General features: G+C 41.2%; 1 protein-coding gene across 5 annotated transcripts in view; it reads left to right on the forward strand.

Annotated features, from left to right (window-relative positions):
- The window catches only part of KANSL1L (KAT8 regulatory NSL complex subunit 1 like), a 60,820-nt gene that overhangs the window by 25,765 nt on the left and 21,392 nt on the right, over positions 1–13,663 (forward strand). For all 5 annotated transcript variants that reach the window (XR_009961564.1, XM_062602679.1, XM_062602693.1 and 2 more), the window contains 2 exons: positions 1,889–2,010; positions 6,519–6,720. Coding sequence is in view for 4 of the 5 variants with exons in the window: in XM_062602679.1 (XP_062458663.1) it covers positions 1,889–2,010; positions 6,519–6,720 (324 nt within the window). In the remaining variant the exon portion in view is untranslated. The remainder of the gene's footprint in view (positions 1–1,888; positions 2,011–6,518; positions 6,721–13,663) is intronic.

Below are 13,663 nucleotides of genomic sequence, written 5' to 3' on the forward strand. Positions count from 1 at the left end.
AGACAGAGGAAATTTGGTTTCAGCATGCAGATAGTCTAAAGCAAATCTGGCAAAGCCAGTGTGGTGCATTAGTATGTTTCTCTGTTGCTGTCTATGAATTCTTGGTCAGAGACTTAAATGGGGTAAAAGTAGCTTTAGGTACTGATGCTTGTTCCTGAATCTCTGTGCCAGTTTTTGTTATTTGATAGTCATACTTTTCTGTTCTTAAAATGCTTCCCCTGTTTGGCAGATCTTACCCATGACAGACAGGAGTGAGAAAGCAATGATATGGGACATTTATATGCACAGTGCTGGCAGTTGCACAAGGTAGACCAGGGAGCATTTTTAGAATGTGGTGAATGTCCCCTCTTTAAGTGATTACTTGGAGAATTAAATGCACTTTTCAATAAGACATTTGGCAAATACTGGTGTGTTTCCTGGTTCCCAAGTAGTTACAGAGGTCCAAGAACTCTAATGATCTGAAAATTACTTGGAAGTAAAGGTGTTCATTCAGTATATCTCACAGATTACATCAGATTTCTTCCCCTTACACCACAAAAGCTTTGGGGTGTGATTTGCTCTTTGAGTCCCAGTTCTGTAAATTAACTTCAGCTCTAAAGGTCTGAGTTTCTTCTTGCTCAGTGTCAGGAGTAGTGATGCTGTAGGCTGGAGAACATCTATAGATATTCCCACAGAATTCTTCAGTCCTATGTTAAAGTGTTTCCATGTTAAAGATAATTAATCTTACTTGTGAACAAAAAAAACAAATCATAAGGAATACAAAGTGACTGAGCCTGGCAATTTTTATTCATGCTGTTTTTCAAGTCCTTTTCCATATCTATGCAGTGTTTTAAAAACACGATTTTCTTACCTGACTATATCATTTAAACATGAACAGAAAAGACAGTAGTTGTAATGAAATGGAAAAACAGTTTTTCTGCCTCTTTGTATATAAATAGTAGGCCCTCAAAATGTAAAGAAAACTCACTGGGTAACCTTTAACAATTCTTGTTTTAAACAGTCTTTGTTCTGAATGAAAATCCTACCAACTTCTATAAATAAAGTGTGCCTCTTCAGATACGTTTAATTTCTGGTTAGTGTGCAGACCAGTTTCCTCTAAGAAAGCTACGTTTATTGTCAGAATAGCCTGTAAGGTTTGACATTTAAAACAAAAAAAAATCATTGTGAAATGTTAATCTGGAGGCAGTCCACAATTCATTGCTTTATAAGGAATAACTCTTAATCTTAAAAATTAGCTGCATTAGTTATAAGGCAGTTCTGAAAGTCTGGCTTTCTGCAGGGTGAGGGCTGCTTCTTGCTGTTCTAGAGGATAGAAGATTCTGTAGTTACAATAGTCCTCCTATAGTTACACTTCCTTTTATACAGACACCTTTGTCGAACTACAGTGAGGAATGAAGAGGATTCTTTTAACAAGAGTTCTACTTTCAACAAAATATACAATGAGTAGACAGCAGACTGTTTTTTTTTCCCCTACTGAAATGCTTGTTGAATGTCGAGTTAGCAGCTCTGGGCTGCAACTGCTATATCTGCTGTAAGGTTTTCTGGTTCCTTTTGCCTTTTCACAAATGTTTGGTTAAATGCTAAGATCAGTTACGTGTTTTGTGTACTTCATATTCAGATGTCCTTGGCTGCTGTTCAGGGCTGTGTTGGTTTTCTGTTGTTGTCGGGGTGTTTGGGGAGGGGGGCTGTATAGTTGAACATAGTAATTGTGAAAGAAAAAAGCGTGCCACACTTGATTATTCGCAAGAAACTAAATATCATCATTCCATGATGTGTGCAGCTGGAATCCTAAGTAGGAAAACAACAAAAAAGAAGCCTAGGACCTTTGAGCTGTTGAGTCTGGAAAAAAGTCTCACTGCCTTTTATTTGTTGTTTTACTCTTTTCCAGAGTGCACAACTGAGTGAAATCATCAGCAGCCTGATTGCTCCACTCAATCTGTCTCCAGCTTCTTCATCTCTTTCATCCAAGGCCTGTAGGCACAGACAGCTGGTCAATGGCATCTCCTTCAGGTGAGTGACAGGATTGGAACCTCTTTCTTTTCTTTTCTTGTTTTTTTTTGAGAATAACTTTTGTTAAAGTTATGTAGCTGGAACTGATCATTATTCCAGCAATAAGTCAGGAAAAGAGCACTCCTTACTGCCAGCTTCGAGAGAAGTCAGGTCCTGCTGGTAAGGTTGAAAGTAGTAGGGTTTTGTTTTGTTCTTAATGACAGCATAAAAGCATGCAGCATTGGGAAGATGGATATATCCGTGAAGTAGTGGAAGGATAGAGTAAGTAACACACTGTTTCTGATGATTTCAGACTTAATGGATTCTGTCATGACAAGTGCAACTTTATTTCTGGAAAAGTGATGAATTTAGACTTTACTAGATTAGTAGAGTATGTCAGGTTTTGTGGTAGCTGCATGAATTTTAAGCACATCAGTCTTCAGTACAAGGCCAAATTTTATATTTGCCAGATACTTTTTCAGGAATGTGGAGATAGCATTTTTCCAGTTGTGGTCTTTTGTTCCTGATGGATGTAGCAGCTCAAAATTAATGCCGCAGACAAGTGTTTCTCAGTGCTACTCCATACTTCTTAGTAATACCATTTTTTATTCAAAGGTTTTAAAAGAGAGTACAGGCTGTAATCAGTATTAGCCTCAAACCAGCATTAAGGTAACTGAGTATAGTTCTGTCTTACGAAAGACCTAGGTTTGCTGGATATTTCTCCTGGGATACTGGTAATGCAATTTTTGAGGATGGAGGGATTGCTGTTATTCACAGATCTTGAGATCAGGTGGATGAAGACAGTGTTCCCTACTAGAGCTGGGGCTTTCTGGCAGTGTCTGCAGCAGAACATAATTCCCTGGCTCCCGGCTCCAGGAAGAGCTGGCCATGCCGTCTGTTTCAGCAGCTTTGCCATAGCCTCCCTAAAAGAGATTATAATGAGCAGCTTGGATGGGCAGCTTCCTTAACTGCCGTCTGTTCCAAAGCGATTGTGTGACTGTGCCCTAAATTTCAGGATGAAGGGGTCCTGTCACGTAGCAGTCATGTGCCCGAGGTATCACTTGTTTACAGATAATGTAGGGGAAAATTGGAAGATTCCTCTGAGTTTTGGAATAAAAATAGCCCTGAAATAGGAGCTGCCAATGGAGATGGGCATGTGGAAGAAGAGAGTCATTTAGGCTCTTAGAAGCCTAACTCTGTCTCAAAACAGATGAGGAAGGGTTCTTTTTGAAATGTTTTTGGGAGTGTGTGACATTGACTTCATGATCAGGGAGTCAAATGTTGTAACTTGAAGCCGCTTCATGTCTGATTTATCAGGCACTGTGTTCAAAATCAGTCTTCTTTCCATTTTATGACCAGCAGAGTTGTTTGTTCATGGGCCAGTGTCTCCAAGGCTGGTTGTTTTCTACTTGTGACTTAGGAAAGCCCAAAGAAGTCTGCAAATAAATACTGTTCATTAAAGGTAGTAATTAAGCACAATATAGAGTAGTTATGAGACTCATGCAGGGAAATTCACTTCTGCCTGCTTCTTGGGTTTTTGAGTGTGTTTCGGTTTTCTGTGCTTATTTTGCTGTAGCAGTCTTGTGTGCAATTAATTGAGAAAGTTATATACTGCATGTAACTTTGTTTATTGGCTGCTTCTCTCCTTGCTCTTTGTAGAGCTCACTCTGACTGTATTCAGTGCTTGACAAAGTAGAAATCAAAATCAAATGGAAAATAAGGTGATTTTGTTATTTTTGAATAGACAAAAACAAAGGATGATAGTGATTTTTTACTTAAGTAAATTCTTGAAATTAGTTGTAGGCTCTTGATGTGAAAGATAGCATAGTGCATGTTTAAGGCAAGTCTCAGCATGAGATGCTTTGAGGTTGGTTGATTGCAGTTGGTTACTTGGGCTATTTATTCCCATTGGAAGTGGAGGTGCATGTACCGTTTCTGGTTGATTAATTGTGGCTAACCTTGAGTTGCCATTTGTCAAGGTCTAATTTAATTAGTGGCTTCCTTTTATTATGTAGCTTTTCTCTGCTCAATTGAATCTAGATTCCAAGATTAGCAAGATGGATTGTATGAGAGTAGATGCTCATAGAAGCAGTTCCCTAAGCTACTGATAACCACTTTCTTATGCGGGGAGAGGAATGAAAAAGTTTATTATTTCAGTACAAATAGTGCCTGTCTAATGGCTTGCTGTGTATGTGTGTATTTATGAGTAAGGTCTCTGCTCCTTAGCTTAGGCTACAGAGCAAGAAAGGCCAACCTATGAGCTTTGAAATGAGAGTTTCTGCAAATTAATGAATTCTACATCTGGCAGTGGTTCATTTCACTCTTCTGCAGAATCACAGTTTGAAAACCACCCAAACTAAGATCGAAATAAATGGAGAACTCAAACCTTGACTGGAAAGCCTATTTACACAAGTGGCAGGAAAACTGTACTGTGTACTGGAGCTTCAGGCTGCAGAGCTGAGATCTCTGCCTCATCTAAAAAGGGAGCTGTGCATTACTGTAAGGCACAGGAGGGTAGAGCAGCTGGCAGAGACTGAAGAGAGATTATCAGAGATCTGGGCAGACCACCAGAACAAGAGCAGGAATCACAATAGCTGAGGAGCCAAACTAGAGAGCTTTTTTTGTTACAATTTAAGTGTCCAAGTTGTCTTTCTTGTAAGAGGGAGATACGGGGAAAATCTAGAAGTTGGGCTTGGCACAGTCTGACTTTGTAGAGAAAATGCTTTTGAGAATTCAGAGAAAGTATTTTAAATCTCTTACATGGACTTCAAGCATTGTATTTCTTTCCCAAGCTTTAAGAATGGTGTTAGCTTTAAGAATGTCATGCTTCAGTATCTGGAGCTTTTTCTTGGCACTCACTAATATGTTCCTTTAAATACTTTGTACCATCCCCTCCTTTAATTAGCACTTTCTTTTCATTGTGTCTCTGATGCTTATTAAGATTGTTCTGGTGTGTCAGAGGGACAACTCAAATTCAAACCCATCAAACCTTATTACCACACCAGCACAGCATGGGATGGTGTTTAATCACACTTCATAACAAGCACTTCTACTTAATCAAAATGTGCTGTTAGAAGAGTACTGCTAGTCAAAAAAGATCGATAAATGGCCTTGTCATGAATTCATTTTCATGTTTCATTGTGTTATAACTTTACTAATAAGACCGTGACTTGCCAGATAAAGTTCATAAGAGAAAACAATCATTTGTGCAGACAGATGACCTGCTACAAACCAAGGCCAAAATATCTCCTATACTTGCACTCCTCGGACAGTTAACAGTTACAGTCAAGGTCTTCAGTACTGTAAAAATAAATGCACGCTTGAGTGCTATTTGCAGCAGGCCTTCAGCTCTGCGGGCAGATGTTGCTGCTGCAACAAAGTAAAATCAGGATACCTATAAAAGTGAAGAGCATTCTTCCCACGGAGTCATTCCCACCCAAATGGGAGGGTGTTTTGAGTTTTGCCTTGCAGTGTTCCCTGTTCTGGTGAGGAGGCAGGCAGTAGATTGGTGACAGTTATCCAAAGGTGTTACACATAGGTGCATAAGGTTTTCTACTGCTCTTGGCCCTGTGTTGTCACATAACTTTCATGATTGCATACTGTATTACTCTATGGATGTGAGTACAGCAAGTGTGTATGTAGGTAAGGTTGTGGAAAGATGATGCTATAACACTGAGGGGGATTTGAAAGGGACAGACTTGAGGAGATGCAGGGAAGAGCGAGGTTTAAACTTAAAATGAAGCTTTTCATGTGTTCATGTAGACTGTGTCACATTGTGACTGGAGCTGAGCTTGCATTCTTCCAAATTCTCTGGGTCTAGCCAGCTTCTAGATTGTAAAAACAGACAAACAGGCTGGGGTTTCCTTCCTCCTCAAGAGCTTCACCCAGCCTGGCCTTGAGCTCTGTTGGAGAGCTCTATTGGCACAGCCCTGGAAGTGAAGTTTAATGGCCTTGTGTTGGTTCAACTAAGCATGCAGAGTTCTTAATTTTGATACAAATGCTTCACAATGGGGTGCAACCCCTACACTGAATAGGCACTGGTTTGTAAAGCTTTACATAAGTTTCAGTTCTTGAGCAAAGCTAGAAAATCTTCAAAGTATTAGAGCAGGACTCAAGGTCCCCTTTATGTTCACGTGACTGCTGTCTTGAATGGAATGTAAGTTTGTAGGGAAATATTAGTTGCAACATATAACTCATGTTAGGAGTGTTAGAAAGAGAGTTCTTGAATTTGGAAAACCAAAACCCATGATATGCTCGAGGGCTTCACTTTGTTTTGGCATTTGTTTCCCCAAGCCAAAAGGTGAACAAGAATGATAAACTTCCCCTTGTGACCTAACACAGAATTAGTCAATAAGCAAACAAAGAACATGCATGGCTTCCTGAAACAGTGTGCTAAAACAGGTTAGTGTTTCTAAAATTCTCTTAGAATTAGATAGCTAATGTTGATCAGTGTATGAAATCTTGGCCTGTGCATATGGAGCATATCTAACTTTTTGTATTTCCTCCCTCCATTAATCATGAAATTACAGAGCTTCAGACAACAGAGATGTATCCTCTTCGGGCAGCTGGTTGCTTGATCATCAGCACATCAAGAAGAGAAGAAGAGACAGGACAAGGCTAAGACCTCTCACTGTGGCTAGTGGGAGCACATCTGCCCGGACAAGGCCACTTCATGGTTTCCAGAAGAGGAAACTGTACAGAATGCATGGTGCCTGTCACTGGAATCAGCAGGTAAGCCCTTGCCTCTCTATTCAGGAGACAAAACCAAAGAATCCAACTGCTAGGGGCTGCATGTGTCTTGTCTGGTATGTCAGAAGAATAATGCATGCTGTGCTGGTTATTTGTTGCGCTCAAGGAGCATATATGTATGTGATGGGAGTACTGGATGTGTCAGCAGAAGCTCAGAGTTAATGAGTTGAACATAACAAATGAAGATGGCTCAGCATCCTGCTTATCAAATCAGTTTGTTCTATGGCTGTTGTTAAAGCCTTTGTACAGTGTAAGGGACAGCTCGAGAGCTTCCTTGGGAGACTCGTCTGCTGAGGAAACATGCTACAGTGTAAATCAGCTGCCTGCTTGTTTTCAGCATATTTATTTTAGCTACAAGAAAGTTTACACAGCTGCTGCGACATTATTTTCTAGGAAATTAAATTGCAATATCTTAATCTTGTTTCTGTTTTTCCTGTTTCTGATTAGTTACACTGCCTTTTTCATGGCACTTGATGGATGCTTTAAAACTCTGAACATTTTCCACATTACAAAGGAATTAATATTTTAAAATGGGGAAACAGACATTGTCTGTTCATGTCTGACATAAATAGCATATCACTGGTAAGGATATACAATGAGTTTAGCTGTGGTTCAGCTAAGCAGCAGTTCAGTTTGGGGGCAGAAATGGCATGAACTCATTCTGTAGAGCAGCGTTAATCCCAAGCGGTTTTAATGTCTCAGTTTTTGCTTTGCCCTTTCAAAGTGGGTTATGTTGAGAGAAATCTCCCTGTCTCCTCAGCTGACTGCCTAGGATTTACCAAGTGTGCCAGTGGTCTGGGGAGAAATTTCTCCTGCGAGGCTGTTCCGTGTGAGTGTGCTGATTCAGCGTCCTTTGCAAAATTGCACAAGTGTCCTAGTTTTAGCAAGATAGCTTATTGAAAACCTGTCCAGTTTCTTATTAGCCTGACTTCCCAGCTTCCTGGCAGTGGGGCTTAGAGACCTGGCAGTCTGCCTGGAGAGGTTGATGGTGGGGGATAGGGGTGGAGGGTTAGTGTTTGAGAGGTCTTACCTCCAAGGCATTTAGGCTTTTCATCTTCCTTGCATTAACCAAGGAGACTGTTACTGACTCAGACTCCCTTGTTTCCCATTCAGTCCAATCCATGTCCTGTTAAAGAGGTTTGGGGCCTTGTTCCCTTCCTGGTCCCTCCAGTACCACAAGTGCTTCTATGAAGAGTGCTCCTTGGCAAGAGACTTTAGGACTTTCCTTTCGTTCTGCTTAAACATGAGGGGTTTCCACTCCAGGTGCAACTTCTAAATAATAGGCTCTTCTGGAAGCCTGCATCTTGCAGTCTCAAGTATCTCATATTTCTGCAAGCACTGCCTATGTCTCTGTCTTTTGAAAAGCTGGGCCAGAGTCAGTGCAGTTCAGAGAGTAACAGCAGAAGCATGTGAAGAGAAACTTCATTTCTGTAGCCTGGCAGCAGGAGTTCAAAGCAGAGCTTACATTTTTATCTTCAACCAGCTGTAAAGCTGAGCTGCTTTGCACACTCAGTAGTTTACCTTGACTCGTAGGCTAAAAAGATAAATTTATAATGTACATTTGATTGTAGATTGCAATAAAAAAGTGCCTTTAAGTTACTAGTTAAGGCTTCAAATACAGGAGCTAGTGCAACTGTGTGTCTGCCCCATGCTCTTGACATTTCTAGTGCTGGGTTAGCATATGCTAAACCAGCTCCAGTGTCTCTGTACTGAAAGTGCAGAGATGTCCCAAAGACCGTGTGGTAAAAACTGCTGTAGGGAATGCTGTTTATGCTTACTGCAGCTCTTGGCACAAAAACCTGTGTTTCCACTCTGCTTTCTAATGTCCTTTCCATGGGGAAGTTAACCGAGAGGCAACATGGAGAACTGTGTCATTGCACTGCAGATAAATTCTGCTTGGAGAAAATAAGAGGTGGTGGCAGTGATCGACCTGTCACCTTCAGACTTTGTGCAAGTGCCAAACTCAATTACAGTTTTCAGAATTAAGGTAAAGTAGTGAACAAAGCCTCTTACACAGTGTTGGTTAAAAACAGAGTAGCAGGGATCCTGCTAGGGCATAAAGTGATAAAATTGGTCTGGACGTTTCAGCACATTCTGACAGTCAAACCTAAATGGGTATCCAGTCTTTGAATTAAGAGCCATCATCAGTGTATATTTTTGTTCAGGAACTCTTATTCTAACAGGGCTTGTCACTTTCTTAGTGCTGCACTTGCTACACTTGGTTACTCAGCTGTTGATGAGATAGCCAGTGTTCTTCCATTACAAGCTGAGCAATCAGCTCAGGCTGACTGCTACATTAGGCAGATGTCTAAGGGTAAGGATGCAAAATGAGGAGTGGCCTCTGAGACTGATACCTAGTTTTCTTTGAAAATGCATTTATATTCCCAACAGTAACCCAGCAAATTTCCTCTAGCCTTTCACAGAAAAAGGAGTTACTTCTTAGCAGCATGCAGAAGAGTTGGATTTTTAATATAGTGTTAGTGTGGCATCTCTAGCAAGTGCTTCTCCACTGTTTCATCAAGATTAACATTTACAGCCCCTTGTACCATGGCCTGTGAGGACCCCCATTTCCTTAAGGTCACTGGCCCAAGAACAATCTAGAGGTAGGGCAGACTTGCTGCCACCTGCCTGCAGCAGATGTGGAGTTAACAAAGACCAGCTTGCTAAAGCCTGAGAAGTTTGAATCTTCTGAACATCACAGCTCCTGCATCGGATTCCTCTTGGTGTCTGGTTCAAACAGCCAATGAGTGAGTGCCTGGCAGTGGTGATGGGTGATGCTGCTCTGCAGAGTAATCCGAGTAAAACAGTAACTAAAGAGTTCTGACCAGAGAATCACAGCAAACTGCAGGCTTCCCGTATGTGGAAGTTTAAGATATGCTGGGAGAGCTTTGAGGAATTTGGGATTTTGGGGGTGACTGGTTGTACCCTTCGTGCTTTGAGTGGCATTCAGAGTGTTGTACTCCACATCTGTTCAGATTCATTTGGGAAGCTCGTCCTTCTCTCCACGCCCCAGCATCCACATTAGGAAAAGCTAAGTAAGAAACTGTTAACTGCTATCCCATCTGCCAGTTCATAAGGTCACTGGGAAGGCAGCCACATTTTTTCTCTTATCTACTGCCATGCCACATACATTTACAGTGCTGTCAAAAGTTTGAGTATTTAGTGACCTAGTAGCCTCCCAGTGCCTGTTGAGAGATGCCCTACATTGTCCTCTGCTGTATTTCTTTTCTGAAGAGGACTGCTCTGCTAGTAAAATAATGCTTACACACAGTAGTATCTAAAAAAAAAATAGAACTCCATGAAACTTTAGAATACCTGGAAGATCTACAGGATAGTTAGACAGCAGATAAATAAAACAGGATGCAGGGTGTTTGGTTTATCTGTCACCATCCAGTATCCTCAGGAACTTGAAACATCCTTTGGGGCCAGATCCGCTTGTCCCCTAATTCAGAATGACTTAAGTACCACAGATGATCTGTGAGTCATCTTTTGGCCATGGAATCTGTTTTGTATCTTTCTTCTTTCCTTATCTAAATAGCTTGGGAAGAGCTTAGGCCATTTGTTGATTGTGAAGTCAGTGCACAAACCCCTCAGGATAACTGACATGCACAAGAAACCCTGGGATTACAGTCTGCTTCAGTCTAGAGGACATGATTATAGCAGTGCCTTTCCTCACTGTGATTTTTGAATGAATATTAAAACTTGTGAGCAGGATAACACAAAGGAGTAAACAGCAGGCATGGTCTAGTAGGAGGACAGGTGCTTGCAGGCAGGGGTTGGAAGTCTGAGAATGTTGGATCAAAATGCTGGATCTGCCATTCATTTGCATTGTCACAGCTGGCAAGTCAAACAAGCTCTGGGTTATTGTCTCTTCCTATAAAATCATATAGAATTAACTGGGTTGGAAAAGACCTCAAGATCATCAAATCCAACCATTACCCCAGCACTGCCAAGGCCACCACTAAACCATGTCACTGAGGGTCTCATCTTCACGGTTTGTGAACTCTTCCAGGGACGGTGATTCCACAACTTCCCTGGGCAGCCTGTTCCAAAACCTGATCACCCTTAATATAGGATAACACTAAGAAAGAAGGCCAAGAAAGTCTGTAAGTAGCAGGTCAGTGTCAGAACTTTAAAACATAAGCAGCAATTGAATCATTTCCCAGTGGTTGTTCCATTTATAACTGCAAACCTCTCAGATGCCTGAGTGCTTCTGCAAATGCTTTTCCTATAAGGAAAATATGTAGTATCCCCATCTCTGGCTATTTTTTGCCTAAACTTGAAGGAACTGAATTATCTGTGAGATACCAAAAGTTCTATTAAGTTTGTTTAAAAGCAGACAAATGCTGTTACTAGTGAGAACCCCCCAGAGAAGTATTTGTCTAGCTGATACACCCTGAAGTTTTCTTTTCTAGTGTTTTATCTGTGTGGCTTCCTGCAGGGTTTTGTCAGTAACAAGGAGTTTATTTTGCCAGTACATTTTGTTAGTTTCTCGTTTAACGTGCAAAATAACGACATCAGTTTCACCTTTTTCTCTTTTCAAGTCATGCCTCACCAAGAGATGTCATTGAGGCTGGGTAGTGTTCTAATCTACCAACACTTTATGCAGGGAGATCTGAGCACCATCACATTTGGTCCTATCCATTTCTTTGCAGGGTTGTAGGGCACAGTGGGGTGTTTTAACCTGAAGACTCTCGTTGTATTTGTATCTCCACCTGCTGGAGGAAGAGTTGGTTGTGTGGACACATGGGGAAAACTGGAATTGAAATGTGCAAAGGTGCCAACACCGTGGAAGTTGGGAATTGAGGTGCAAAAGCTCACATTTTACATATACAGGCAAACAGCTGGTATAATGTCACCAACTCTTGCAGCTGAGTGTTGCCATATTTTGGCTTTTCAGCCTCAAACAGGAGTTAAGTGAGACCAGAAGAGTATCTGCTTTCATTTAGTGGCTTAAAACAAAAAGGGAGTTTAAAAAACCTTAGTGCTTCTCCAGAAGGCTCCAAAACAGACAGGAGAGAAGTATTTAAATTCTAGGGTTCGAGTTTCTTATTTCAGTCTAGTTCTTATACAGTTCTATGATTTTCATGGCCTGCTGCATTCCCAATGCATGCTTAGGGCCAATGATGTGCTTTGTAGATGCCACTTGATAAATACATAGGGGTCTTTCACCAAGTCATGTTAATTTTCAGGGTTTAGGGTATACACATACACATGCTTTTATAATTTGTATAGTTGGTTTCCCAAGTTTGTAAGTGAAAACAATAGTTGATAAAACTACTGTTTTAACACTGATAATTAAAAAAGAAGGTCTTCCATTGGATAAAAATCCACAAAACCTGGGAAAAAAAGAAATATACCTACAGATTCAGCTCTTTTCAAGGTCTGACAGGACTGTTGTCTACTGGCAAGGAATGAAGGGAGAGTACCTTTAGTTTTGTGATACTGTGATACTGCCAGTGGAACTAAATCCATCCTTTGGAGGTTATGGCAAGCCAGTCATCCTGAGCATTCTTTTGTCCCAGAATGAAGAACCTGAAGTGTGCCTTTCACAGTCCTGCACCTTCATCTTATTTTTGCAGTGTTTTATTGATCACATCTACTCCTAATTCCTGTACGGCATTTTTGAAGAGTTATCCCTGTGGATTAACACATCTTTCCTTCTTTGGGTTTAATTGGTCAAAGATAAGGCACTAACCTTGATTTTTCAGTTGATTTGCTGGTTGAACAAAAGGTCTTTCTTTCAGAATGGTGAGGCTAGCATACACTTTCCACAGAGCAGGTGAAAGTCCATCTCCAATTGGCTTGTAACAGGATTAAAGAAACTGGACTCCATGTGTACTTATGAGAGGTGAGTGCTCCCAGAACCAGTAGTAGAAGCTACCACTCCTTTTATGAAACCAACTAAAAGTCTGAATTTGAGACAAGCTGGATGCTGAGTAAGTTGTCATTAGTGTTTTGTAAAAGTCTCAGGTCTGTTCCTGGAAAAAAATGGTCTTTGCCACAGGATCTGCTGCTTTACCTTTATTCACAGCTTCAGAGGGACCAGAGGCAGACAAATCTGGTTACATCTTTGCTTTGCTGGACCTGACCTGTACATAGATTGCAGGGAAGTGCATGGGAAAAGCCTGTCCATTTGGCATGTATAGAAGCTTCATCAGGAAGGGGAAGTCTGTCACGTAGTATGTATCATCAGCACCATCTGCTATGCACCTTCCCACACAGGGGTGTCTCAGATGCTTCGCCTGCCTTCTCCCTTGCTACCTGTTTGTAAGAGAGAAGGGGCTTTCAGATTAACCTTCCACTATCCATGTATTGTATGTTTCCCAAAAGCATTCTAAGTCCTGCTTAGGGAACCCCTGATGTTTAGTTTGTGAAATAAGATGTTTTATTTAACTTCATGTTCTGCCAGAGGAGCATAGCTCTGTGCAGAGCAGATCCTTGTGTGCAGAAGAGGGAGGCCATGGAGAAGTGGGCTTGCCTTTAAGGCAGATGCTGAAGCACAGAAGCAAGCAGGTAACGTGGTACTCTGTTGGTTTGAGCTGTACATAGCACTTCTGGAGGATTCCAATTTAGCAGTGTGTTTGGTGTTCAAAGAGGAGGTATGAGCCACCCACCTGGTGGTTCATTTGGATCCTATCATTAACTCTGCAGTTTAGTTGGCTGTTTCCTGAAGAACAGTTTCAATATTGAGGGGGAGAGCTCTTTGATATTGCTGAGGATTTCTGAGTGTGTGTGTTTAGGGAGAATAAATGCTTTCTTCTTGCCTTTTTCAGCTTATAAGAGTAATGGGAAACAGACGTGACAGGTATTCAGCAGAGTGTATTTGAGCTAACTTCGTTAGCTTCCTGCCTTCATACATATCAGGGTACTTAAACTGTGGCTCCCTGCACTGTTACACTCGGGCATGTTTCCAGAAATAGTA

Source organism: Pezoporus occidentalis, unplaced genomic scaffold (genome assembly GCF_034315485.1).
Source record: "Pezoporus occidentalis ecotype Australia unplaced genomic scaffold, CSIRO_AGI_Poc_V1 ctg118, whole genome shotgun sequence".
NCBI lineage: Eukaryota > Metazoa > Chordata > Aves > Psittaciformes > Psittacidae > Pezoporus > Pezoporus occidentalis.